The 27,858-nt window shown below is 39.0% G+C and overlaps 1 protein-coding gene and 1 pseudogene across 2 annotated transcripts; one reads left to right on the plus strand and one right to left on the minus strand.

Moving 5' to 3' along the window:
• On the plus strand, positions 1-3,440 carry LOC131831145 (high mobility group protein B1-like; annotated as a pseudogene).
• NME5 (NME/NM23 family member 5) lies at positions 1,277-27,486 on the minus strand. 2 transcript variants are annotated; one of them, XM_059174667.1, is made up of 6 exons: positions 27,280-27,486; positions 26,058-26,232; positions 17,862-18,067; positions 17,075-17,175; positions 8,757-8,875; positions 1,277-4,259 (listed from the first exon to the last, which is right to left on the minus strand). In XM_059174667.1, the coding sequence occupies exons 2-6, from the start codon at positions 26,184-26,186 to the stop codon at positions 4,179-4,181; spliced, it is 636 nt and encodes a 211-aa protein (XP_059030650.1). In that variant the 5' UTR covers positions 26,187-26,232; positions 27,280-27,486; the 3' UTR covers positions 1,277-4,178. The 2 variants fall into 2 exon arrangements, with proteins under 2 accessions (XP_059030650.1, XP_059030651.1); XM_059174668.1 differs by lacking the exon at positions 27,280-27,486 and adding an exon at positions 27,185-27,273.
• Positions 27,487-27,858: the final 372 nt, after the last annotated feature.

Below are 27,858 nucleotides of genomic sequence, written 5' to 3' on the forward strand. Positions count from 1 at the left end.
ATGCATGAAATCACTGGTACTTAACAAGGACAAATGTGTGCATAATAGTACTTTGGTACTACCTCTTTTAGTACATCAGAAAATGGTCTTCTCCCCTCTCCAGTTACCCAGGAAGTAAACAAGAAGACAGTCTTCCTGTTTTCCTTTGCAGTTGTGACCCATGAAATAGTTACCTCAAATGTGTCTAAAATTAAAGAATGTAATAGCTAACTATAAATCTTTCCATGTGCATGTATTTTTGTCCATTCCATCTCCAAAATGTATCTCAAATGAGTCTGTTTTCTCTTTCCCCCTCCATTTTTTAAAAGACTTTATTTATTTGAGAGAGAGTGTGTGTGTGCATCCAGAAGCACGAGTGGAGGGAGGGGTAGACGGATAGGGAGAATGAGAGAAACAGATTCTGCACTGAGGGTGGAGCCCAACATGGGGCTCTATCTCCAGACCCTGAGATCATGACCTGAGTGGAAATCAAAGAGACTGATGCTAACCAACTGAGCCACCAAGGCGCCACCCCCTCCCCACCCCATTTTTAAAAAACAAATGGTAGGTTTGGAAACTGGAGCTGATTTCCGGTGTGGAATTTTTCTGCCATATACAATGCTGCCTCTTTTTTAGGCAAGAGTATACCTCTTGGGGAGGAAATGACCACCTGAACTTCTCACACCTAAATCTCATTGTAAAAACTATTTGCTTTTTCCTATGTGCTCTTGGCCACTGCTCAAAATATAACAATCTACAACTTATCTTTGTTACTAAGATTTTGGTTTGTCTTCCCAATACTGATGCCAAAGCTGTTTTGAAATATAGCAAGCATATCAGTCTCAGGAGGAATACGTCCAGAAATTGGATGGCCTGGGTGGCTCAGTTGGTTAAGCGCCCTTTTTCTTTTTTTTTTTTTTTTAGATTTATTTATTTCAGAAAGAGAGAGAGAGAGAAAGGGAGAACAGGGGCAGAAGGAGAAGGAGAGAAATCCTCAAGCAGACTTGATCCCAAGCCCCTCAAAGCGTGACCTGAGATGAAATCCAGAGTTGGATGCTTGAGTGGATCTTTTTTTTTTTTTTTTTTTTTTTTTTTTTTTTTTTTTTAAAGACTTTATTTATTTATTTGACAGAGAGAAATCACAAGTAGGTAGAGAGGCAGGCAGAGAAAGAGAGAGGAGGAAGCAGGCCCCCTGCCGAGCAGAGAGCCCGATGCGGGACTCGATCCCAGGACCCTGAGATCATGACCTGAGCCGAAGGCAGCGGCTTAACCACTGAGCCACCCAGGCGCCCTTGAGTGGATCTTTTTAAACCTTAGAAAAAATTGCAAAAGCAGTTGAACATGAACACTGCAGAAAAATTTTAAATACAGCTAAGTAAAAATTTATTTTTTAAAAGATTTTTGAGAGAGAGCAAGTGCTAGCAAGAGGGCACAAGCAGTGGGGAGCAGCAGAGGGAGAAGCAAACTGCCCATTGAGCAGGGAGCCTGAAAATGTGGGGCTTAATCTCAGGACCCTAGGATCATGACCTGAGCTGAAGGCAGATGCTTAACCAACTGAACCACCCAGGTGCCCTGCTAAACAAAAATTAAAACAAAAGAGCAGGGGTGCCTGGGTGGTTCAGGGTCAGATCATGATCCCAGGGTTCTGTGATTGAGCCCCGCATGGGGCTCTCTGCTCAGCGGGTAGCCTGTTTCCCCTCCCCTCTCTCTGCCTACCTGTGATCTCTGTCAAATAAATAAATAAAATCTTAAAAAAAAAAAAAAAGAGCATATTCCCACCTTCCAGAGATTATATAATAATTATGTAACAGATGGGTATCCTTCCATATCATACCCTACATATATACATATATGTATTTTTTTCATCAAGGAGATCATGCTGTGCATATTGCTTCATAACGTGTTTTTTCCAGTTAACAATCTTTACTTCCCAAGACAATACATTTTCATCTCATCTAATACTCAATCTGGATTAAAATTTTCCCAGTTGTCTCAGAAAGGTCCTTTGCAGCTTTTCCGTCTAAACCAGGGTCAAGGGGCGCCTGGGTGGCTCAGTCATTAAGCGTCTGCCTTCAGCTCAGGTCATGATCCCAGGGCCCTGGGATCAAGCCCCGTATCAGGCTCCCTGCTTGGCGGGAAGCCTGCTTTCCCTCTCCTAGGCCCCCTGCATGTGTTCCCTCCCTTGCTGTGTCTCCCTCTGTCAAACAAATAAATAAAGTCTTTAAAAAAATAAAGTAAAATAAACCAGGGTCCAATCGAGAAACTAGTATTGGTTCTGATTATGTATCTTAAGTCTCTTTAAGTCTAAAGTGGTCCCTTTTTTTCAAGACACCAATATGTTAAGAAGATGGATCTCTCCTGCAGATCATACCATATTCTAAATTTTTCTAGTTGCTTCTTAAACTTATATATACTTAAACTTTTTAAACTAAACTGTCTGAACTGTGTATTATAAATGCATCTAGATATATAATATATGCTTAGGAAAACATCAAAACTAAAATTCTGTGTCTTCGGGCGCCTGGGTGGCTCAGTGGGTTAAGCCGCTGCCTTCGGCTCAGGTCATGATCTCAGGGTCCTGGGATCGAGTCCCGCATCGGGCTCTCTGCTCAGCCGGGATCCTGCTTCCTCCTCTCTCTCTCTGCCTGCCTCTCTGCCTACTTGTAATCTCTCTCTGTCAAATAAATAAATAAAATCTTTAAAAAAATAAAATAAAATAAAATTCTGTGTCTTGGAGTGCTTGGCTGGCTCATTTGGTAGAACATGTGACTTGGGGTCGTGAGTTCAAGCCCCATGTAGGACCTACAAAAAAAAAAAAAATTCCATGTCTTACTTTGCTAACTTAAAAAAAAATAATACAGCAACATCTTTTATCAGTCTTCTATTACTTAATATTACATCACTGTTAAAGTTATACCCTAAGCTGACAACAGCTGTTACAGTATTCTGAGCTCCAAAGAGACAGGACTAGGGCAGGTGGGAGCCAGAAATGCACTGGGTAACTCTGGGTCACACTGAAAAAAATAACTATACACAGGCAAAGAAGATCCTAAGAGAGCAAGAAGCAAAATGCCATTATAGGCACTCTTTGTGCAAACTTTCCAGGAGGACCACAAGAAGCAACCAGATGCTTTAGTCACCTTCTCAGAGTTCTACCAAAAGAGCTCAGAGAGGTAAAAGACCATGTCTACAGAAGAGAAAGGTAATTTTGAAGACATGGCAAATGCAGACAAGGAAACCTACATTCCTCCTAAAGGGGAAATAAAAACAAAGTCCAAGAATCCTGATGTACCGCAGAGGCTACCTTGAGTCTTTTTCTTGTTGATTATTGCCCCCAGATCCAAGGAGAACATCCTGGCTTATGCACTGGTGATGTACTGGGAGAGACATGGAGTAACACTGCTGTAGATGACAAGAAGCCTTAGGAAAAGAAGGCTGCTAAGCCAAGGAAAAACAGGTAAAATAGATAAATTGCTGAAATACCAAAATACGAAAATAAGTCTATGTGGCAAGAAAAAAAAAGTCCTCAAAGCTGAAAACAAGAAAAAGAGGATGAGAAGTTGGAGAAGTAGAGGAGGATGATAAAGATGAAGATGATGATGATAAAGTGGGTTCTAATTTTTTTCTCATCTCTAAGATATTTAACCTCCCTATACACAACTCACTCCTTTTGAAGAAAAAAAACTGAAATGGAACTGTGTGAGACTTGTTTTTCAACTGTAGTGTCTTTTTCTATATAGTAAACACACCATCAAATGTGTCTTCAGCTACCCTGTCCTAGTGGCATTTCAGTGGCCACTACCTTTGCCTGTGTGTCAAGAGGCCCAGGAATTGAAAGCAGGTTTTTCTTGGCACATAGTCTTTTCATCTTCAGTTGTTTCTAATGTGTCTTATATAAATTAACCGTTCTCCTAACTGGATGCCCATTTATGATCACAAAAAAAACATACATTTGTTTCATTAACATTTTAAATACTTCTAAATAAAATCAATTTTCTTATTAGAGAACAAAAATTATACCCTAAAGCTATATTTTACCTTAGGTAATGCTATCTTATGCATAAAACACGGTCATTTGTTTAAAATATTTCTAAAAACAACTCATTTCGCACATAGTTACTTAAACCCCTTAGGAAGGTTTGTTTTAAAGTAGAAGCATGTCTTTCACAGTAAGATAGTGATTTGTTCTTTGAGGAACTTCAAGGTTCTTCTGCAGACAGATTGTGACACAGCTTGGGCTTGTTGGGATTATTTTTCAGTAGCCAATCAGCTAGCCAATTCTATGGAAAACAGAAAAAAAACTTGTAATAAACATTTAAATACATATACTATAGATTATAAATATATATTATGAATGATATAAATATACACTGTATATACAAACTCACACTATAAGTAGTATAAATATATATCAATTTAAAATTCAGTTTACAGGGGCGCCTGGGTGGCTCAGTGGGTTAAAGCCTCTGCCTTCGGCTCAGGTCATGATCCCAGGGTCCTGGAATCCAGCCCAGCATAGGGCTCTCTGCTCAGCAGGGAGCCTGCTTCCTCCTCTCTCTCTCTCTCTCTCTCTCTCTCTGCCTGCCTCTCTTCCTACTTGTAATCTCCATCTGTCAAATAAAAAAATAAACTGTAAAAAACAAAAAACTGAAACACTAAGTTTTACATTATGCAAGATTGTCAAGTATAGATCCAAATTGGAAAAGAAGTCAAACTATCTCCTTTTACAGTTGACATGATCCTATTTTAAAGAAAACCCCAAGGAAAGCTATTATAACTAATGAATTCAGCAAAGTTGTAGGTTAAAAGATTAACATAAAATTCTTTGTGTTTCTAAACCATAAGAGACTCTTAATCTCACAAAACAAACTGAGGGTTGAGGGAGGGTAGGGAGAGAGTGGTTGGGTTATGGACACTGGGGAAGGTAAGTGCTATGGTGAGTGCTGTGAAGTGTGTAAACCTGGCGATTCACAGACCTGTACCCCTGGGGCTAATAATACATGTTAAAAAAAAATAAAAATTTTTAAAAAATCTTTTGTGTTTCTATATATCAGCAATAAACAACCCAAAAGGAAAATAAGAAATCATTTCCATCCCAGTAGCATTAAAAAAAAATTTAGGAGTACATTTAACTAACTTGCATACTGAAAACTATAAAATGTTGCTGAAAGAAATTTAAAGTCCCGAGTAAATGTAAAGATAACCGGTGTTCATGGATACAAAGACTTAATACTATTTTTTTTTCTTTTTTTAAAGGTTTTATTTTTTAAGTAATCTCTACACCCAACATGGGGGTCAAACCCACAAAGCTGAGATCAAACATCCCATGCTCCACCGACCAAGTCAGCTAGGTACCCTGGAAGACTTAATACTGTTAACATGTCATTACTACCTAAAGTGAGCTACAGATTCAATCTAATCCTTACAAAATTCCCAAAAATGTTTCTGCAAAAATGTTAAAGTTAGTCCTCAAACTTAATGGAATATCAAGAGGCTCTGAATATACAAAACAATCATGAAAACGAAAAATAAATTTGGAGAATTTTCTGACTTTCTTCTTCCTTTTTTTTTTTTAAAGTTTTTCATTTATTTACATAATCTCTATGCCCAAGGTGGGGCTCACACTTATGACCTCAAGATCAAGAGTGGCATGCTCTTCTGACTGAGCCAGCCAGGCACCCCACCTTTTTTTTTTTTTTAAGTAAACTCTACACTCAATGTGGGGCTTGAAGTTGTGACCTGGAGCTCAAGAGTCACATGTTCCACTGACTGAGACATCCAGGAGTGCCCTCTCAGCTACTTTTAATCAGAGTATAAATGGTATAACCACTACAAAATTCGGCAATACTTACCAAATTTAAATTTCTTTAAAAGATTTTTATTTATTTATTTGACAGAGAGAAACCACAAGTAGGCAGAGCAGCAGGCAGAGAGAGAGGAGGAAGCAGGCTCCCTGCTGAGCAGAGCACCCAATGTGGGGCTCGATCTCAGAACCCTGAGATCATGACCCAAGCAGAAGGCAGAGGCTTAACCCACTGAACCACCCAGGCACCCCTTACCCAAATTTAAAACGCACACATCAAACACATCAAAACATTCTTTTAAAAAAAAATTATTTTTTTACTAGTATTTCCATTTGTAGGAATTTATTCATAGATATATTGTATACAGACATATGAATGAAGATATTCACTGTTGGCAGTTCATAGTAATAAAAGCATAGAAACAACATAAACTACCATCTATATGTGACTAATTAATAAACTGTAAAACATCAATTCAAGAGAATGCCATGAGCTGTTCTTTTAAAACAGGGCAATTTTGGTTGTGGTGTTATTTAATAATTCATAATATATATTGTGTAAATAAGGTAAAAAGAATTAAATGGCATATTTAGTAGCTAGCATTTGTAAATGTACATGGTTTTAAGTAAAAATATATATGCTTATATATGTACAGATTTTCTCTGCTGAAAGGATATACAGAGACTGCTAAGAGTGAATGACTCCAGGAAGTATAACTGAATGACTGAGGAACAGAAATAAGAATGAGAGTTATTTTCATGATATATCTTCTTGTAACTTTTGAATTTCATACCATATTTAAATATTGCTTACTAAAAAAACTGTTCTAAATATTACCTACTCAAAAAAATTAATTAGAAAAGAAAGTTAAGGGCAACATGTTTTTAAAAGATTTTATTTATTTATTTGTCAGAGAGATAGAGAGAACATAAGCAGAGGGAGCGGCAGGCAGAGGGAGAAGCAGGCTCCCCACCAAGCAAGGAGCGCAATGTGGGACTCGACCCCAGGGCCCTGGGATCATGACCTGAGCCAAAGGCAGATGCCCAACTGACTGAGCCACCCAGGGGTCCCAAGGGCAACGCTTTTTTAGATTTTCATGTTTTTAATTATAATTCTACCTTTTAATTTTTTTTATTTTTTATTTTATTAAGTAGGCTCCATGCCCAAGCTGAGACTTCAACTCACAACCCTGAGATTAAGTCATGTGCTCTAATAGTAAGCCAGTCAGGCACCCCTGTACTTTTTGATCTCTTTCCAAATGATATAATCTCTGTGTGAAAAGCCTTATACTCAAAGATGTTTCTGTTACACTATTTATGATAGCAAACAACTCAAATAGCAAAAGAAGTATGATAAGGGTAATAAAAGAAATCACTTAGCTATTAAAATAATCTCTATAAAATATATATTTAAATATAGTGATATTTATGGGATATATGTTTATATATAGTAATAGAAATAAAAAAATAAAACCTGAGTCAAGAAAAAACAGGACTGGAAAAGACAAAATAATAGCAGTTAATATTTGAGCACATATGCAACAGACACTCTAAGAATTTTACATGCATTCATATCTCTTGGTATGTGTGTGTGTGTGTGTGTTTTTTTTTAAAGATTTTATTTATTTATTTGACAGAGAGAGATTACAAGTAGGCAGAGAGAGAGAGGAGGAAGCAGGCTCCCTGCTGAGCAGAGAGCCCGATGCGGGACTCAATCCCAGGACCCTGAGATCATGACCTGAGCCGAAGGCAGCGGCTTAACCCACTGAGCCACCCAGGCGCCCGTGTGTGTGTTTTTTTAAGTAGGCTCCAGAGGTGTTTGAACTCACAACCCTGAGATGAAGAGCAGAGTTATTATCAAGAGTCAGATGCCTAAACAACTAAGCCACCCAAGTGCCCTCACATAAATTTATACATTTAATCCTAACAATACTCCTACTACATAGGCAGGTACTAATCTATTTGCATTTTACTGATGAGAAAAACTCAGAGGTTAGATGTCTGGAGTCAGAGTTGAATCTAGGCAAGATGACTTCAAAGACCATGTTTAGAAATGGAACCAGGGGTATCTTTTTATCATCTTTATATATTTATTTTAAAAGATTTTATTTATTTATTTGAGTGAGAGAGAGCATGAGCGAGGAGGTCAGAGGGAGAAGCAGACTCCCCATGGAGCGGGGAACCCGATGCGGGACTCGGGGTCCCGGGACTCCAGGATCATGACCTGAGCTGAAGGCAGTCGTCCAACCAACTGAGCCACCCAGGCGCCCCTATCATCTTTATATTTTTCGGTAATATCAGGTTTCCTACTAAGTAAACTATGTTATTGTCACAATGAAAAGGAGTTATTAAAGAAATAATCAGCTAGGGGCACCTAGCTGACTCAAGTCAGTAGAGTGTGTGACTCTTTGTCTCAGGGATCATGAGTTCAAGCGCCACATTGGCCGTAGAGATTACATAATATAAAAAATAATAATAATAACCTTATCTTTTGTTTTTGGTAAAAGTGACAAAGTTAGTATGAGAGATTAAATCTTTTGTCTTCCAAAGGGGATTCCCTTTCAGAATGGTAACACAGGCTGGAGATACTATTTTGTCAGGGCTGATATTAAAATAACCTTCCCTGAGGTGACTGGCTGGCTCAGTGGGAAAAATATGCCACTCTCAATCTTGGGGGTTGTGAGTTCAAGCCCCATGGTGGGTATATAGGTTACTTAAAAAAATGAATGAAACAAACTTCCTTGATTATCTCTGAGTCTTCAAATGAGTGGGAGTACCGATAAGGAAGAAACAAGGAAGACATTTGGCCCTAGATACCATCCTAGTTCTTCCCACCCAACTATTCTTCCACCTGACTGAGCAATATTGAAGTATCTAGGGATGTAAACAAATACGTCTTCTGTGAAAAAAATACAATGTTTTAAATATGAAAACTATAGACAATTTCTTTATTGTGAATAAAAAGATTTCTTACAAAAGGATCTGCTGGTTTCTCCTTACAAAGTGCTGTGAGTCCTTCAAGCAGAGTTGGTGTTACATATAAATTTAAATAATCCTTAGCAGCTTGTCCAACTGGAATGGGTTCAATAATCACTGCAAATACAAATGTATTCCCATTAAAACTAACACAAATGATGAAATATAATCATTACAAAGAAAGAAATTTTAGTGGCATGATACTTATAAAGGTTTGTGTTTTGTTTTTTTAACAAAAGGGAAACAGAACTAGATACATAGCATACACAGTGTGTTCAAAAACACACAAGCACACACAGAGAAATAATAAGACCACATAAGACTGGCAAAAAAATATATATCAAAATGCTAAGGTTGGGGCGCCTGGGTGGCTCAGTGGGTTAAGCCTCTGCCTTCAGCTTAGGTTATGATCTCAGGGTCCTGGAATCCAGCCCCACATCGGGCTCTCTTCTTTTTTTTATTTTTTTAAAAAAGATTTTATTTATTTATTTGACAGAGAGAGATCACAAGTAGGCAGAGAGGCAGGTAGAGAAAGAGGAGGAAGGAGCAAAGAGCCCGATGCGGGACTCCATCCCAGGACCCTGAGAGCGTGACCTGAGCCAAAGGCAGCGGCTTAACCCACTGAGCCACCCAGGTGCCCCTGGGCTCTCTTCTTGACAGGGAGCCTGCTTCCCCACCCCTCTACGCCTGCCTTTCTCTCTGCCTACTTGTGATCTCTGTCTTTCAAATAAATAAATAAAATCTTTTTAAAAAAGCAAAAAAATTAAAAAACCCAAAAAACTCCGCTAAGGTTGATCGTGTATAGGATTCTGATTATGTTTTCTACTACATCCTTGTCTGCATTTGCATTTCCATATTTTTTACAGTAAATATTACAATGGACAATGTCATGAAAAAGAAAAATATGAATGAAGAATTTGAGAGGCAGAGCATACCCTCCCCATAAGAGATGCTTAATCTCAGGAAACAAACTGAGGATTGCTGGGGGTGGGGGAAGGAGGATAGGGGTAGCTGGGTTACGGACATTGGGGAGAACATGTGCTATGGTGAGCACTGTGAATTTGTAAGACCAATGATTCACAGACTTGTACCCCTGAAACAAAGAATACATTATATGTTAATCTAATAAATAAATAAATAAATAAATCTATCTATCTACTTTTAGTGGATCGCTGATCCTTGCCACTTACAAATAAATATATATATATATATATATATATATATATATATATATATATATGAAGAACATGTAAAATCTAGGCAATTAATTCAACAAATTAATTCTTCCCGACATAATGGCAGGCATTTTACAAAGTGGCATAGATACAACAGTGAATAACACATAGTTCTCGCTCCCTTATAAACTACTGAATATACACATAAAAACTGTTTTTGTGTGCCACATTCCTGCTCTTATTTTTCAGGTTTTTAAATAAATTTTTTAAGATCGAGGAAAATTTTAGTCTTATTCAAATTTTAGTCTTATTCAAATACTAATGTGTGTCAACCAGACTTGCAGTACAACAAAGAATTTATTTTATACCAGGAAGAATGTATTTTATAAGTCTTAGTAAGTCTTTTGAGGTTGACCTCATTCAATGGGCAACTTTTTTTTTCCTTTAAATAGCTTTATTAATAGATGAGTTTTCCAGGGCAAAGGGACTGCTCTTTGGAAGAAAGACGCACTTCTATAGAAGGCAGGGAAATAGACCACTTGCTCATGGGACAAGAGGCCCAAGTGGGATAGAAGGGAGAAGGACAAAAGGAGTGAGCAGGACCTAGCTGACAGACTATTTTCATTTTTATATGTCATCAATGGGCAACTTTTGATAAAGATGAGAATGTGAAGCTGCTGGTCTCATGTCTTCAGATATAAATCATCACTGGCCCAAGGAAACAGAGGTGGGAAGACAGATTTCTGTGTGATTAGTATATGGGCTCAGTCCCAATGAGACAACTAACAATGAGAGAGTCCTTCATCAGGATGCCAGAAAAAGTTAGATGTCTTAAAGGACTTGAGTAAGTTTCCCTTCCTATTAGTTTCATTACAGCACTCTTTTTTGTACTGATCACTGTAATAATTTTGTTTTATTTTGGTTACACAAATATTTGTCATCTGTCTCTTCTACTCTGTAAGTTCCTTGAAAGTTAAGACCACACTGACCATGTTTACTGTACCCTGGACCCAGGCTCTTTGTAATATTTAAAAATGAAAATTGAGAGGTGTCTGGCTAGCTCAGTAGATTAAGCGTCTGCCTTCAGCTCAGGTCATGATCCCAGGGTTCTGGAACTAAGCCCCCTGTCAAGCAGTGTTGGGTTTTCCACTTATCAGGGAATCTGCTTCTCTCCCTCCCTCTGCCCCTCCCCTCGCTTGTGCTCTCTCCCTCTCTCAAATAAATACAATCTTTAAAAAAATAAAAATGAGGGGCACCTGGGTGGCTCAGTGGGTTAAAGCCTCTGCCTTCAGCTCAGGTCATGATCCCAGGGTCCTGGGATTGAGCCCCACATAGGGCTCTCTGCTCTACAGTGAGCCTGCTTCCTCCTCTCTCTCTCTGCCTGCCTCTCTGCCTACTTGTGATCTCTGTCTGTCAAATAAATAAAATCTTTAAAAAAAAATCAAAATAAAGGGGTGCCTGGGTGGCTCAGTGGGTTAAAGCCTCTGCCTTCAGCTCAGGTCATGTTCCCAGGGTCCTGGGATCAAGTCCCATATCAGCCTCTCTGCTCAGCAGGGAGCCTGCTTCCTCCTCTCTCTCTCTGCCTGCCTCTCCATCTACTTGTGATCTCTGTCAAATAAATAAATAACATATTTTTTAAAAATAATAAAAATAAAAATGAAAATTGATTATTGCCATTCCCATCCTTAAAAAGTCATTGGTTCCTCATTGCATTTACAGTCCCACAGGAATCTATACCATGCAATTTCTTTTTTTTTTTTTTTTAAAGATTTTATTTATTTGACAGAGAGAAATCACAAGTAGGCAGAGAGAGAGAGGAGGAAGCAGGCTCCCTGCTGAGCAGAGAGCCCGATGCAGGGCTCGATCCCAGGACCCTAGGATCATGACCTGAGCCGAAGGCAGAGGCTTTAACCCACTGAGCCACCCAGGCGCCCAGGTAAGTCATTTTTATCATGCCCCTATACCATGCAATTTCTACTTACATCTCCAACCTCATATTTATCTTCCCCTGATCTTTGTTTATACAACGTGTCACATTCTCTCTTGCTCATGACTTGAGACATGCTGTTCAATATGCTAGAATGTTCTTCCCTGGATCTCATGTCACTTTGTCAGTTGGGCCTTTCTTATCATAGTTTCTTATAATACCCTAAAATTGCTTTGAATAGCACTTACCATATAGTAACTAATTATACAGTCATTGTAACTGTGCAATTATTTGGGTAATTATTGTTTAATGGCTATCGTCTGAACATTAGATGTAAACTCCAAGGGAGAAGGGACCTCATCTATTTTTTGTAATTTTACTAAGAAAATTTATTGAGGCCTATTCACATATAATAAAATTTACCCACTGAAGTATACAATAAATTTTTAGTGTATGTGTGTGTATGTGCAATCCAGTTTTAGAACACTTTACTACCCCAAAATGTTCCCTTGTGCCTATTTGCAATTTCCCATTCTCACCCCAGCCCTTGGCAAGCACTGAGCTTCTATTTCTAAAAATTTGCCTTTCCTGGATATTTCATATAAACAGATCATGTATGTTGTCTTTTGTGCCTGGACTCTTTCAGCATTGTTTTGAGTTTCGTCCATGCTGTAGAGCATGTATCAGTAGTTTTTTTTTTAATTGCTGAATAGTATTCTATAGTATGGCTATCCAAGATTTTGTTTAACCATTAATAGATAGTTGAGTTTCCAGTTTTTGGCTATACTAAATAATGCTGCTATAAACATTCACATGTGTCTTTATGTAGATTTATGTTGTCATTTCTCTTGGATGGGTAAATTCTAAGAGGAGCGGAAATGCAACAGAGTTACATGGTAAGCATATGTTTAACATTCTAAAAAACCACAAGGGACGCCTGGGTGGCTCAGTTGGTTAAGCAGCTGCCTTCAGCTCAGGTCATGATCCCAGCATCCCGGGATCAAGTCCCACATCGGGCTCCTTGCTCGGCAGGGAGCCTGCTTCTCCCTCTGCCTCTGCCTGCCATTCTGTCTGCCTGTGCTCACTCTCTCCCCCTCTCTCTCTCTGATAAATAAATAAAATCTTTAAAAAAAAAAAACCACAAACTGTTTTCCAAAGTGGCTTTATCATTTTACAATAATGTGTGAGGATCCCAGTATCTCTTTATCCTTGCCATTGATTATAATTCATTGTAGTGGGTATGCAGTGGTATTTCACTGTGATTTTAATTTGCATTTCCCCAGTGATTATGTTTTAACACTTTCTCATGTGCTCATTAGCCATTTGTGTATCTTTTATGAAATGCTTATTCAAATCTTTTGCCTGCTTTTTAATTATTTGCCTTTTTAAAATTGAATTAATTATAAGAGTTCTTTATAAATCCTATAAAAGTCCTTTATTTTATATGATTTGCAAATATTTCCTACCAGTCTGTGGCTAATCTTTTCAATACTTTTAATGATGGCTTTTGAAATATAAAAACTTTTTATTTTGATGTAGTCTAACTTACAAATATTATCTTTTTTTTTTTTTTAAAGATTTATTTATTTGACAGAGAGAAATCACAAGTAGACAGAGAGAGAGAGAGAGAGGGAAGCAGGCTCCCTGCTGAGCAGAGAGCCCGATGCGGGACTCTATCCCAGAACCCTGAGATCATGACCTGAGCCGAAGGCAGCAGCTTAATCCACTGAGCCACCCAGGCGCCCCCAATATTATCTTTTATTCATCTCGCTTTTGATATCATATGCATACCCTTTGTCCAACTCAAGATCATAAAGATTTTCCATGTTTTCTTCTAGCTATTTTTAGCTCTCATGTTTAGGTCTATGATCCATTGTTGCTACGTTTTGTATGGGGGTGTGAAACAAGGATCTATGTTCTTTCTCTCTTTTTACATGTGGACATTCAGTTGTCCTAGCACCATTTGTTGACAAGACCACCCTCTCTCCATCAAATTGTCTAGGCACTTTTGTTGAAAGTCAACTGACTATAAATGTAAGGATTTATTTCTAGATTCTCAATTGTGTTTCATTGATCTATATGTCTAGTACTATACTGTCTTAATTACTGTGGTCTCATAGTAAATTTTGAAATAAGATTAGTGGAAGTTCTCCAACCTATTTCTTCATTTTAAAAATTGTTTTACCTTGCCTAAATCTATTTCAATTTCAGATAAATTTTAGAATCAGCTTGCCAACTTCTACATAAAAGAATGTATGGATTTTGATAGGAAGTGCATTAAATTAATTGATCAATTCGGAGAGAACCACCATCCTGACAATACTGACTGTTCTGATCCATCAACATGGGACTGGGACAACTATTTATTTTATTTTATTTTTTATTTCATTTATTTATTTGAGAGAGCAACAGTGAAAGAGAGCATGAGCGAGGAGAAGGTGAGAAGAGAAGCAGACTCCCCATGGAGCTGGGAGCCCGATGCAGGACTCCATCCCAGGACTCTGGGATCATGACCTGAGCTGAAGGCAGTCACTTAACCGACTGAGACACCCAGGCACCCCTGGGACAACTATTTATTTTAGATAGCCTTTCAGTTCTCTCAGTAATGTTTTATGCCTTTCAGTGTATAAGAATTGTACTTCTTTTGTTAAAATATTCATCTTTGTATTTCTGGCACATAGTAGGCAATTCAATAAATTTGTTGAAGGAATAAAATATAGCAAAGCTTTGAATTAGCCATCTCTTTTGAAAGGGAGAGGTAAGGGTGCTACATTTTTCAAGGGTTAGGAACTCTAAATATCTTTGTGACTTTTTTGAGTGAAACATCCTATAGGGTTTTACACTTAGTTCTTGACTGACCTCTAAGCAAGAGAGAGCTCATATCCTAAACTGTGAGAATTTACTCAAAAATCTTTATATTATCATAGTAGAAGATCTGCAGTGTGGTAGGTAATTAATCATTTATATTTATCCCACAACTTCTGCTTCTCAAATGTCTAATTATGTCTCTTAAACTCATGTCTAGAAGACAAATCAATAGGTAAAAGCAAAGGTAATCTAAGAGAATAGCTTAGGTATATAACCCTATGAGTAAGAAAAGCTTCTAAAACAAAACAAAACAAACGAACAAAAACTAGAGAAAATAAAACAGTAATAGCAGTTAATAGTGGAGCACATATGCACCAAACACTCTAAGAATTTTACATGCATTTATATATTCACCCTAACAATATCCCTAGCTAGACAGGCACTACTAATATTTGTATTTTACTGATGAGAAGAGAAAAAAACAGAAAGAAGTTAGATGTCTGGAGTCAGAGGAAAAATATAATTCACTAAGAGGACTAAATCTAAAGTACTATCACATTAAAAACACATTTCATGTTTGAGATGTACTTTAAAATAATATGGAAGCATTAGAAATAGAAGCAGAGGTTATAGATGATATAATAGGACTGATCACAATTATTTAAGTTGGGTGATAGGTTCATCAGGAGTACATTATACTATTCTATCTACTTTCGATTACATTTGAAATTTCCACAATAAACAATTCTAAAGAAAATCTAGTGGAAGGGATAGGTGATAGAAATAAGATCAATAATGGGGCGCCTGGGTGGCTCAGTGGGTTAAAGCCTCTGCCTTTGGCTCAGGTCATGATCCCAGGGTCCTGGGATCAGCCCCGCATCGGGCTCTCTGCTCAGCGGGGAGCCTGCTTCCTCTTCTCTCTGACTGCCTCTCTGCCTACTTGTAATCTCTGTCTGTCAAATAAATAAATAAAATTAAAAAAAAAAAGAAATTAGATCAGTACAAATAAAATATTTAAGTAGGTAAATCCTTTTGTGTACAAATAGCTATAAAACAGTTTTTGTGGGGTACCTGGCTAACTAGGTGGGTGGAGCATGCAACTCTTGATCTTAGGTTCATGACTTCAAGCCCCACGCTGGGTACAAAGATTACTTAAAAATTTAAAAATGAAAATTAAAAAAAAAAAACCTTTAAATCAGTTTTTTAAAAAACAAAACAAAACTCAGTTTTTATTTAAGAATCAGGACTTTTGGGGCACCTGAGTGGGTTAAAGCCTCTGCCTTCAGCTGGGGTCATGATCCCAGGGTCCTGGGATCGAGCCCTGTGTCAGGCTCTCTAGAGGCTCGGCAGGCAGTCTGCTTCCCCCACACCTCTCTCTGCCTGCCTCTCTTCCTGCTTGTGATCTGTCTGTCAAATAAATAAATAAAATCTTAAAAAAAAAAAAAAAAAAGAATCAGGACTTTTAGGGGTGCCTCGGTGGCTCAGTCTGTTAATCATCTGCCTTCAGCTCAGGTCATGATCTGGGAGTCCTGGGATAAGCCCCATTTTGGCAGGCTTCCCACTCAGCGGGGAGACTGCTTCTCCCTCCTTCTCCGCTCTTGCTCTCTCTGTCCTCCCCTCTCTTCCTCCAGGCTCATGCTCTCTCTCTCAATAAATAAAATCTTAAAAAAAAAAAAAAATCAGGACTTTTAAATCTCCAAGACAGATTTCAGTTTTCTTTGAATAAGTCATCAGTAGAAAATACTGAAGAATAGGCCTAAATGACTCAAAAGAAAAATAACAGGCCAAAAAAAAAAAATTCAAAGCTTCCCAATGCTTTGCATCTTTTTCTTTACATCAGAAATCACCAAATTTTCTTCTGGATCTAAAAATATTGATAACAAACTAGAAACCTCAATGCTGTTCCTTACTATGCCCAGTTCTAAAAGGTTTATGACTTCCATAACAGGATGGAAACAAAAAACCAGTCTGAGACCTACGAATTTCATAACTGCGTAAGCATTCATTAGGCAAACAGTAAAGTATTAGAAAAAGTGGGAAATCTATCATAATTTCCAAGGGAGAGTCTTTTTTTCATGGGTAACAAACTTTACTGGTGCATTAGGGAGCACCTAAGGAATTGCAACAAAGGAGAAGAGAAACCCTAAACATGGCTAGTCTAAGAGAAAAGAAAGAAAAAAGTAAACTCCTCTCAACAGATGCCCTACAGGACACAAGTTAGTTCTAAGGAAAATAATGAATTTTCCATTCTTGGCCTCAAGTTTGTAAGTAACTGTAACTTCAAAATATGACAAAATATACTGGAGAAAAACCCTGTTATCTTCCTTCCCAGGTGCATCACCCAAATAAAAGAAAAAGCAAACAATAGTGAGAAGCACTTGACTAAATTACTCATCAGCAACTCACCTTCAGGAAACATGAATCGAATTTCTCTTTCTGCTGCAGCAAAATCATTGCTCCCATGAAGTGCATTCCTTAGGTCATCTGTGCCATAAATTGCCCTTAGGCTAAAAGTAAGTTAGAGATGATGACCATTCAGTGTGATATCCTTTCCTTACTCTTTACATATGCATTCTACTTAGGAATTTTACAAAAGCATTGCCACTTCTCACATGTGGAGGTTTTAATCTATTTTGAATTTTAGCTTAAATCTACCTAGATGAGGGTCAAATATATTTAAATCTGCAATAGGATACACCGGGAAATAGGAGTTCTCTGGGTGAAGAAGAGGTGTTGTTTTGTGAGAAGTGAAAAGGCAAAGTATATTTAAAAATGCAAGAATTCAATGTCCTTGCATTTCCAAACTTTAATGATAATGCTAAAAATCTGTTTCTCTGGCCTTCTATAAACAATATTATTTTAAAAAGCCATGCCAATATTCTTATGAAAAATCCTACTTAGGTGGCAGTTTAATTCAAGGAGGAGAAGAATTAGTCTAATCAAATACAAATCAACATTCCCTGAGACCTTTTGGGATATTTGCTATTAAGATGGACACTTAAATAGCTAAAACGTAAAACTGACCCCACCCCATCCCAACCAAAAAATACAAAAAAGTTGTCTTAGGAAAATTTCAACTGTAAAGATATTCTTATTACAATGAAATCACTTTGGGTTTTGTTGTTGTTGTTGTAGTTGTTGTTTTCTTCTCATTTTTATACTTGGATTCCACTTTTCCCCCTAGGAAAGTTACCTGTCTGGGTGAGTCTCTTTAGCTACTAAGGTATTACTTGGTCCCAAAAGTTCTTTCCAGTAAGAGATGGCTTTATGTCTAGCTAATATCATGACAACAAGTGGTCCAGAACTCATGTAAGCTGTTAAATTGGGGAAAAACATCTTCCCATACTGTTCCACATAAAAGTTACTACAGTGCTCAGGGCTGAGATGCAGTTTTCTTCTCTATAAGAGAAACAAAGTCAACAAAAGTATTTCAAATGACAGTTCAGTAATAAGTCATTAAATAATTAATAACTTGAAATTAATACAAATTTGATCTCAATAAAATTGAGATTTTTTTATTATGAAGAAATGGAAAGATAAAGTTAAATGTAGATTATAAATAAACTTCTCAAAGGTATTTAACCAACTGTCATGCACTGTTGATGTGAATATAGACTCATGCAGCCACTGTGGAAACCAGTATAGAGTTTCATCAAAAAACTAAAAATAGAAATACCAAATGATCCAGTAATTCCACTACTGGGTATCTACCCAAAGAAACAAAAGCACTAATTCAAAAAGATATATGCACCCCTACATTTATGGTACCATTATTAACAATAGCTGAGGGGTGCCTGGGTGGCTCAGTCATTGAGCATCTGCTTTCAGCTCAGGGCATGATCCTCAGGTCCTGGGATCGAGCCCCATGTTGGGTTCCCTGCTCAGTGGGAGGCCTGCTTCTCCCTCTTCCAATCCCTCTGCTTGTGTTCCCTTTCTCACTGTCTCTCTCTTCTGTCAAATAAATAAATAAAACTTGAATTAAAAAAAAAAAAAAAACAGTAGCTGAGACATGGAAGCAACCCAAGGATCAATCTACAGATAAGTGGATAAAGATGTGGTATATATATACACAATGGAATATTACCCAGCCATAGAAAGGAATGAGATTTTGCCATTTGTGACAGTATGGACAGACCTAGGGGGCATTACAGCAAATGAAATAAGTCAGACAGAGAAAGACAATAACCATGATTTCACTGATATGTGGAATCTAACAAAACGAATGAACAAACTCTTAAACACAGAAAACAGTTGGCAGAGGTAATGTTAGGAGGAGGCAGGGGTAAAAAGATGAAGGGAATTAAGAGGTAGGAACTTCTACTTACAAAATGAGTAGTAAGTCAGAGAGATTAAAAGTACAGCATAGAGAAAAGAGTTAATAATATTGCAATAATGTCGTGGTGCCTGAATGGCTCAGAGGGTTAAAGCCTCTGCTTTCAGCTCAGGTCATGATCTCAGGGTCCTGGGATCAGGCCCCGCATCAGGCTCTCTGCTCAACAGGGAGCCTGCTTCCCCTCTCTCTGCCTGCTTCTCTACTTGTGATCTCTCTCTCTGTGTCAGATAAATAAACAAAATCTTTGAAAAAAAAATAAAATAAAAATAAAAATTTCATCTGTTATAATGTAAGCCCTTATCACATGCCCCTTAACAAGGAAAGGAAGCCACCTGCTACAGATATGCTGTCTAATGGAGAATAATTATAAAAATTAAGAGCTCCTTTTACACTAAAATTGATGAGGGGTACCTGGGTGGCTCAGTCCCTTAAGTGTTTGACTTCATTTCTAATCATGATCTCAGAGTCCTGGCATCAAGTTCCCCCCACTCTGGCAGGGGTGGGGGTGAGGGCTGACGTTCAGCAGAAAGTCTGCTTCCCCCCACCCTGCTCATTCGGTCTCCCTTTCTCTCTCAAATAAATAAAATCTTTAAAAATTTTTGATAATGAATCAGTAATTCCATTGTTTTCTTTAAAATTAGGAGAGGGAGCGAGAGCATGCGCACAAGCAAGGGGAGGGCAGGCAGAGGAAGAAGCAGGCTCCCCACTGAGCAAGGAGCTTGAGCTCGACCTTGATGTGGGACTCCACCCTAGGACCCTGGATCATGACCTGAGCTGAAGGCAGAAGCTTAACCCACTGAGCCATCCAGGCATCCCTAAAAATAAAATCTTTTAAAAAATTAGATCAAGTAGGGGCACCTGGGTGGCTAAATGGGTTAGGCCGCTGCCTTCGGCTGGGGTCCTGGAATCGAGCCCCGTATCGGGCCCCCTGCTCAGTGCTGGGACTGCTTCTCTCTCTGCTTCTGCCTGCCTCTCTGCCTGCTTGTGATCTCTGTCTCTCTCTATGTCAAATAAATAAATAAAATCTTTAAAAAAATTAGATCAAGTAAAATTTTTTTGGAATTCAGGTGAATATTTTCACAAAGCTAAGCTGTATCAGAAAGGCAACCATTAGTTTGTAACAAAGGAAATACTGCCACCTATTGAAAGGATGCGTCATTTTTCAGGTTTTCTCTAGAAGCAACAAGAAAGCCTAAGAAATAGACTTCCAACTACAAAAAGCCCATTTTAAAAGTATATGATACAAAGAATATTGTACAATTCCACTTACATGAGATATCTGGAATAGTTAAAGTCAGAGAGACAGAAAAAGCAGAATAGTGGTTCCCAGAGACTGGGAAGAGGGGTAAACAGTTAGTGAGTACTAAAAACAGAGTTTCAGTTCCAGATGATGAAAACGTTCTAGAGATGGATGGTGGTGATGGCTGCACAATAAAGGGAATGTATTTAATACTGCTCAACTATACCCTTAAAAATGGTAAAATTTATGTTGTGTATATTTTTATCACAATTAAAACAAAAAAGAAGCATGCAACATACCAAAACTTTCTTTGGTACGAAATTTACTGCTGACTTGGGAAAGTGTTAAGCATTAGTATTTTTTTTTTTAAGATTTTATTTATTTATTTGACAGACAGAGATCACAAGTAGGCAGAGAGGCAGGCAGAGAGAGAGGAGGAAGCAGGCTCCCTGCTGAGCAGAGAGCCTGATGCGGGGGGCTCGATCCCAGAACTCTGGGATCATGACCTGAGCCAAAGGCAGAGGCTTTAACCCACTGAGCTACCCAGGTGCCCCTAAACATTAGGATTTATGCTAATTAACATTCAAGGACCAGCTACTGCAAAACAGTGCTTGTATCTGTTCTTATAATGAAATTCATATAATCAAGAAAAAGAAATTTGAGGGCGCCTGGGTGGCTCAGTGGGTTAAGCCGCTGCCTTCGGCTCAGGTCATGATCTCGGGGTCCTGGGATCGAGTCCCGCATCGGGCTCTCTGCTCAGCAGGGAGCCTGCTTCCTCCTCTCTCTCTGCCTGCCTCTCTGCCTACTTGTGATCTCTCTCTGTCAAATAAATAAATTAAAAAATCTTAAAAAAAAAAAAAAAAAAAAAAAAAAAAAAAAAAAGAAAAAAAGAAAAAGAAATTTGAGAAGTTACAAAACCATCTCATTCAATATAATCCTATTTTTCTATTATTTAAAATTAAGATGTGTCAGTATTTGTGATTCTTAGGCATATTTAACATGAACTACTTAAGGTTTTCACTAATTATTTTAAAAAGATGGACTTCTAAAAAAATTTAAATAGAATAGCTTCGTCTTATTTGTATACTTCATTTAATTGTTTTTTCCCCCAAATGTAATGGGTTGTATACTTACAGGGATAAAATATTCAAAGCACTATAAAAAAGTATATACTATGGGGGCACCTAGGTGGCTCAGTGGGTTGGGCCTCTGTCTTCGGCTCAGGTTGTGATCTCAGGGTCCTGGGATCGAGCCCCGAATGGGGCGCTCTACTCAGCGGGGAGTCTGCTTCCCCTCTATCTCTCTGCCTACTTGTGATCTCTGTCAAATAAATAAATAAAATCTTTTTTTTAAGTATATACTGAACAATTACATTCCTATCCCTGTCCTAATCCACCCTGATTTTCCTTGCTCTCCAATAGGCAACCATTTTTTAATTTCCCAGTGTTTCATTTGCAAATACTGGCAAACATGACTATGAATATGTTGCTTTTCTCTATCATAAAAGATTGCTGTACACAGTTCTGTCACCTTTTTTTTTTTTTTCCATAACAGGACATGGAGAGGTTCCTCTTTTTTCATTTTACAATTAGTTGCAGAGTATTCAATTTTATGGCTTCATCAGTTTATTTAACTAATTCTTTTCTTAAGGTTTTTTTTAAAAGATATTTAAGTATTTATTTTTGTGAGAGAGAGAGACCACAAGCAGGGGGAGAGGCAGACAGAGGGAGAAACGGGCTTCTTACTCGGCAAGGAGTCAGATGTGAGACTTGATCCCAGGACCTCACCATCATGACCCAAGCTGAAACTTAACTGACTGAGCCACCCAGGTATCCCAAGATTTTTTTTCTCAAGTAATCTTTGCACCCAAGGTGGGACTTGAACTTACAACCCCAAGATCAAGAGATACATGCTCAACCAACTGAGCCACTCAGGAGTCCTTATTCAAACCATCTCTGAATGCTAGGTTGTTTTCAATCTTTTGCTCAAAAATGAATAATGCTCTGGGTGACAGACATTAAGAAGGGCATGTGATATAATGAACACTGGGTATTACATAAAAGTGATGAATCACTGACCTCTACCTCCTCTGAAACCAATAATACATTCTATGTTAATTAATTGAATTTAAATTTTTAAAAGTGGAAAAAAATGCTGCAAAAAATAATCTGTATATATGACACTTCATAATACATGGGTCACAGGAGGAATTCCATCATTAGAATTGCTGAGTTAGGGGCACCTGGGTGGTTCAGTGGGTTAAAGCTTCTGCCTTTGGCTCAGGTCATGATCCGAGTCCTGTGATGGAGCCTGCATCGGGGCTCTCTGCTCAGCAGGGAGCCTGCTTCCCCCACCCTCCTCTCTGCCTACTTGTGATCTCTACCTGATAAAATCTTAAAAAAAAATTGCTGAGTCAAAGGGTAGATGCATTTATAATACTGTTTGATAACTGCAAGATTCCCTTCCATAGGGGTTTACCTTTATGATTTTGCTAGATAGTATTTTAGTGTTTGGGGTTTTTTTAAAGATTTTATGTTTAAGCAATCTCTACAACAAATGTGGGGCTTGAATTCACAACCCTAAGATCAGGAGTTGCATGCTCCACCAACTGAGCCAGCCAGGCACACCTTAGTGTTGTTTCATTTTCTTTAAATTTTTCTTTTTCTTTCTTTTTTTTTTTTTTTAAAGATAGATGTATGTATGTATGTATTTCTATGACAGAGACAGAGAGAAAGAGAGGGGTTATATGACAGAAACAGACAGAGAGGGAACACAAGCAGGCCTCCCCCTCAGCTGGGAAGGAGTCCAATGGGGGATAGGGGGAGGTAATCCCAGGACCCTGGGATCATGACCCCAGCCAAAGACAGATGCCCTACCAACTGTGCCACCCAAGCAACCCTGTTCTACCCATTTTCAATGGATTTTTAAAATCTTTTTCTAGGAACTCTTTATATATTTAAAGGAGATTAGCCCTTTGTGTTATGAATTGAGAATCTTTCTTTCCATGTTTGTCATGTGCTTTCACATTTTAACTTTATGATATTTACTTGGCTATGCTAAGTTTTTTATGTTTACAGACTTGTCAACCTTTTCTTTTATGGCTCCGAGATAAGTCACAGTAAAAAACAGCTGTCCCACTCCAAGAATAAAAGAAATTCATGCACCTTTTCTTCTAGAATTTATATCATTTTTTCCTTTTTTTAAGTATTAAAGATTTTATTTATTTATTTATTTGTCAGAGCAAGAGAGAGTGTGTGAGCACACAAGCAGGCACAGTGGCAGGCAGAGGCAGAGAGAGAAGCAGGCTCCCTGCCGAGCAAGAAGCCCAATGCAGACCTTGATCCCAGGACCCTGGGATCATGACCTGAGCAGAAGGCAGAGGCTTAACCAACTGAGCCACCCAGGTGCCCCTAGAATTTATATCATTTAATTTAAAAATATTTAAATCTTAGATCTGTTTGGAGTTTACCCTGATTAAGGGTAAAAATCCTAGCAATATTAATTAAAGGGGCACCTGGGTGGCTCAGTTGGTTAGGCACCTGCCTTCAGCTCAGGTCATGAGGCTCAGGTCCTGGGGCTCTAGCCTCGAATTGGGCTCTCTGCTCAGCAGGAAGCCTGCTTCTCCCTCTCGTACTTCCCTGCTGTGTTCCCTCTCTCGCTTTCTCCCTCTGTCAAATAAATAAATATAATATTTTTAAAATCTTATAATCTTTTTAAAAACTTATTAAAATGTTCTTTATCTGAGTCTTTTAAATATTTCATTATACATTCCTGCACTATTTCCTTAAACTTTCTTGTTATCATTCTTACTCTGAGCCTTTACCTATCCTTCTAAGTTCAGCTGAAATCCCTTATTTTTCCTGAAGACAACGTTTTTTTTTTAATTATTTATTTTTGAGAGAGAGAGAGAGAGGAAGAGAGGGAGAGAGAAAATGTGAGCAGGAGGAAGGGGCAGAGGGAGAGGGAGAAGCAGACTCCCTGCTGAGCAGGGAGCCCAATTCTGAACTTGATCCCAGGACCCTGAGACCATGACACTTAACCAACTGACCCACCCAGGCACCCCCGTTTTCTTTTTAAAAACACTGACAAAATAGACAATATGACACTATACAAATATGAGAATGAAAAACCCTGTAATTTCAAACAGGGATGATACAAAAAGTATTTATAATATTTCATTATATTTGATAATCTTTAACAAGGCTCTTTTTACATACATTTTCAAACCTCTACCAACTGCAGAATAAGGCTTTAAAACATTAAATGTTTTTAGTAATTGAAGAATAATACCAACAGTCTAAAGTCCATCAGTTGAGGAACAAGTAAATAAATTGTCATTCATTCAGAGGGGAATATTACACAGAACCGAAGAAGAATGAGAGCAATTCAGCCATACATACTAACATGGAATGCTATCAGAGCAACTCTGTAAAGAAGTCAAGGGAAGAGGACTGTCCTATTTCATGGGGGAGGAAATGTTTGTAAATGCTTAGAAAAATCCTGCAAAGGGGCGCCTGGGTGGCTCAGAGGGTTAAAGACTCTGCCTTCCACCTGGGTCATGATCCTAGGGTCCTGGGATCAAGCGCTGCATCAGGTTCTCTGCTCAGGAGGGAGCCTGCTTCCCCCACCCCCTGCCCCCTGCCTGCCTCTCTGCCTACTTGTGATCTCTGTCTGTCAAGTAAATAAATAAAATCTTAAAAAAAAAAAAAAATCCTGTAAGAACAGAAAGCATTAAGAAGATGCCTTTCCTTGGAGACTGAGACTTGAGTGTTAGAGCAGAGGGGGAAAAGGAATTTTAATTCTCATTTTATATCCTTTTGAAGTATGAAAAAAATTAAAACTAACACCTATAACTTTTACACTTTAAAATTAAAATAAGGGGGCGCCTGGGTGGCTCAGTGGGTTAAGCCACTGCCTTCGGCTCAGGTCATGATCTCAGGGTCCTGGGATCGAGTCCCGCGTCGGGCTCTCTGCTCAGCAGGGGCCCTGCTTCCCTTCCTTCTCTCTCTGCCTGCCTCTCTGCCTACTGTGATCTCTCTCTGTTAAATAAATAAATAAAATCTTTTAAAAAAATAAAAAAATTAAATTAAATTAAATTAAGGGATGCCTGGATGGTTCAGTGGGTTAAGCAGCTGCTCTTGGCTCAGGTCATGATCCTGGGGTCCTGGGATAGAGTCCCACATCTGGCTCCCTATTCTGCAGGAAGCCTGCTTCCTGAGCCTGCTTCCTGTCTGCTGCTCACCCTGCTTGTTCTCACCCTGACACATAAATAAAATCTTAAAAAATAAATACATAAAGTTAAAATAAACCTAAGTTTAGTACTCAGTACTAAGACACTAAATAGGTTAACATATTTAAGCATTTAAAAAAAATTTTTTTTAAATATTTTATTTATTTATTTGACAGACAGAAATCACAAGTAGGCAGAGACGCAGGCAGAGAGAGGAGGAAGCAGGCTCCCCAGTGAACAGAGAGCCTGATGTGGGGCTAGATCTCAGGACCCTGGGATCATGACCTGAGCTGAAGGCAGAGGCTTAAAACCACTGAGCCACCCAGGTGCCCCTAAAAAAAATTTTTTTTAAAGAGATTTATTTGACAGAGACAGAGAGAGAGAGAACACAAGCAGAGGGAGTGGGAAAGGGAGAAACAGGGTCCCTGCTTAGCAGGGAGCCCCAATGCAGCCAGATCCCAAGACTTGGTATCACTACCTGAGCCTAAGGCAGATGCCCAACCACTAAACTACCCAAGCGCCCCCATTTTTTTTTCTTCATGAGCAAAGAGAGAAAAAGAAACATGATCATCATGCCCTGAGTTACCTGAACAATGGTGAATCCAGATCTGAAAATGATATCTTGTATCTCCTCCTCTTTGTCCACAATATCCGGTTTGATAATAGCCAGAGTTTTTTCTACATATATCTGAGGTGGGGGCATTGACATCTCCATTCTGTCTTTTCAGGGTACAATTTAGTAGATTCTCCACAGGTATCAACTGCAACGACATGCATCGTCCCACCCCAAATTTAATGTAACCATGATTAAAAACAATATTACTAGGCGCTTGGGGCGCCTGAGTGGCTCAGTGGGTTAAAGCCTCTGCCTTCGGCTCAGGTCGTGATCCCAGAGTCCTGGGATGGAGCTCTGTGTCGGGCTCTCTGCTCAGTGGGGAGCCTGGTTTCCCCTTTCTCTCTCTGCCTGCCTCTCTGCCTACTTGTGATCTCTGTCTGTCAAATGAATAAATAAAATATTTTAAAAATATATATTACTAGGCGCTTGATGTTATTAACTTATAGTTACAAACTGCTGAATCTTTTTCTATGAGCAGTGTCTCAATAATATCACTTCTGAGTGCCTGGCTGGCTCAGTCCAAGGAGCACGTAACTCTTGACCTCTGGGTCTCCTGGGTTTGAGCCCCAGGTTAGGGGTTAGGTTTTAGGTTCATAAATGAACTTTAAGAACAACATAATTTCTACTTATGTCTTTTTTTTTTTTTTTAAAGATTTTATTTGATAGGCAGAGATCACAAGCAGGCAGAGAGAGAGGAGGAAGCAGGCTTCCTGTGGAACAGAGAGCCCGATGTGGGGGCTTGATCCCTATGTCTTTTTTTTTTTTTTTCTTAAGATATTTATTTGCCAGAGAGACACACAGTGAGACACGAAACACAAGCATGGGTGTGGGAAAAGGAGAAGCGGACTCTCCCCTGAGCCCAGAGCCTGGGATTGTGACCTGAACCCAAGGCAGATGCTTAAGGACTGAGCCACCCAGGCGCCCCTCTACTCTACCTCTAATTCGTGCCCTTGGTTTTCCTAAGCACTCTCACTGAGGTCCAGAGGCCAAGGGGTAGTCTGAAGGTCTTGAAGACCGGGTGAGCCTCTCTGCAGCAACTCTCCACCCAGGGCAGGTAAGCCGCCTCCGGTCCCCACCCCTCCTGGAAGTCCACACACAGGATCAGGCCTGGTTAGAACGTAGGAACCCCAGGTCCCAGGGCCTTTCCAGGCTCACTCGCAGTCCCGAGTACAGCCCTCACTTGCGCACTCACCCCCAAGCCAACTGCTGCCCGGCAACCGCCGCTTGTTGCTAGGAGACCAAAAGCACAGTTCAGGGACGGCGGCTGCAGAGGGCCAATCCCAGCACAGTGCGTAACAGACTCTGGGTGGTTCTTTTTAATCAAGGGAAGGAGCAAGCCTACACCTGTCTTTATTCCCCCTGCCAATCTTCGAGCACTAGACATTTTCCAACATTTTCATCTTATTTTACCCTCCTAGCCATTTAAAGGACGCTTAAATTATATCTTTATAAATAATGAGACAAATTGTAGACACTTTCCCCTCATCCCCCACCATCCCGTTTCAGATAGCATATATAAGAAACCACATCAAGGGGCGCCTGGGTGGCTCAGTGGGTTAAAGCCTCTGCCTTTGGCTCAGGTCATGATTCCAGGGTCCTGGGATCGAGCTCCACATCGGGCTCTCTGCTCAGCGGGGAGCCTGCTTCTCCCTCTCTCTCTGTCTGCTTCTCTGCCTACTTGTGATCTCTGTCTGTCAAAGAAATAAAATCTTAAAAAAAAAAAAAAAGAAACCCACGTCAAATACCTTACGGTCATTACACGAGATGTTGT

The sequence above is a fragment of the Mustela lutreola genome, chromosome 5, assembly GCF_030435805.1.
Source record: "Mustela lutreola isolate mMusLut2 chromosome 5, mMusLut2.pri, whole genome shotgun sequence".
NCBI lineage: Eukaryota > Metazoa > Chordata > Mammalia > Carnivora > Mustelidae > Mustela > Mustela lutreola.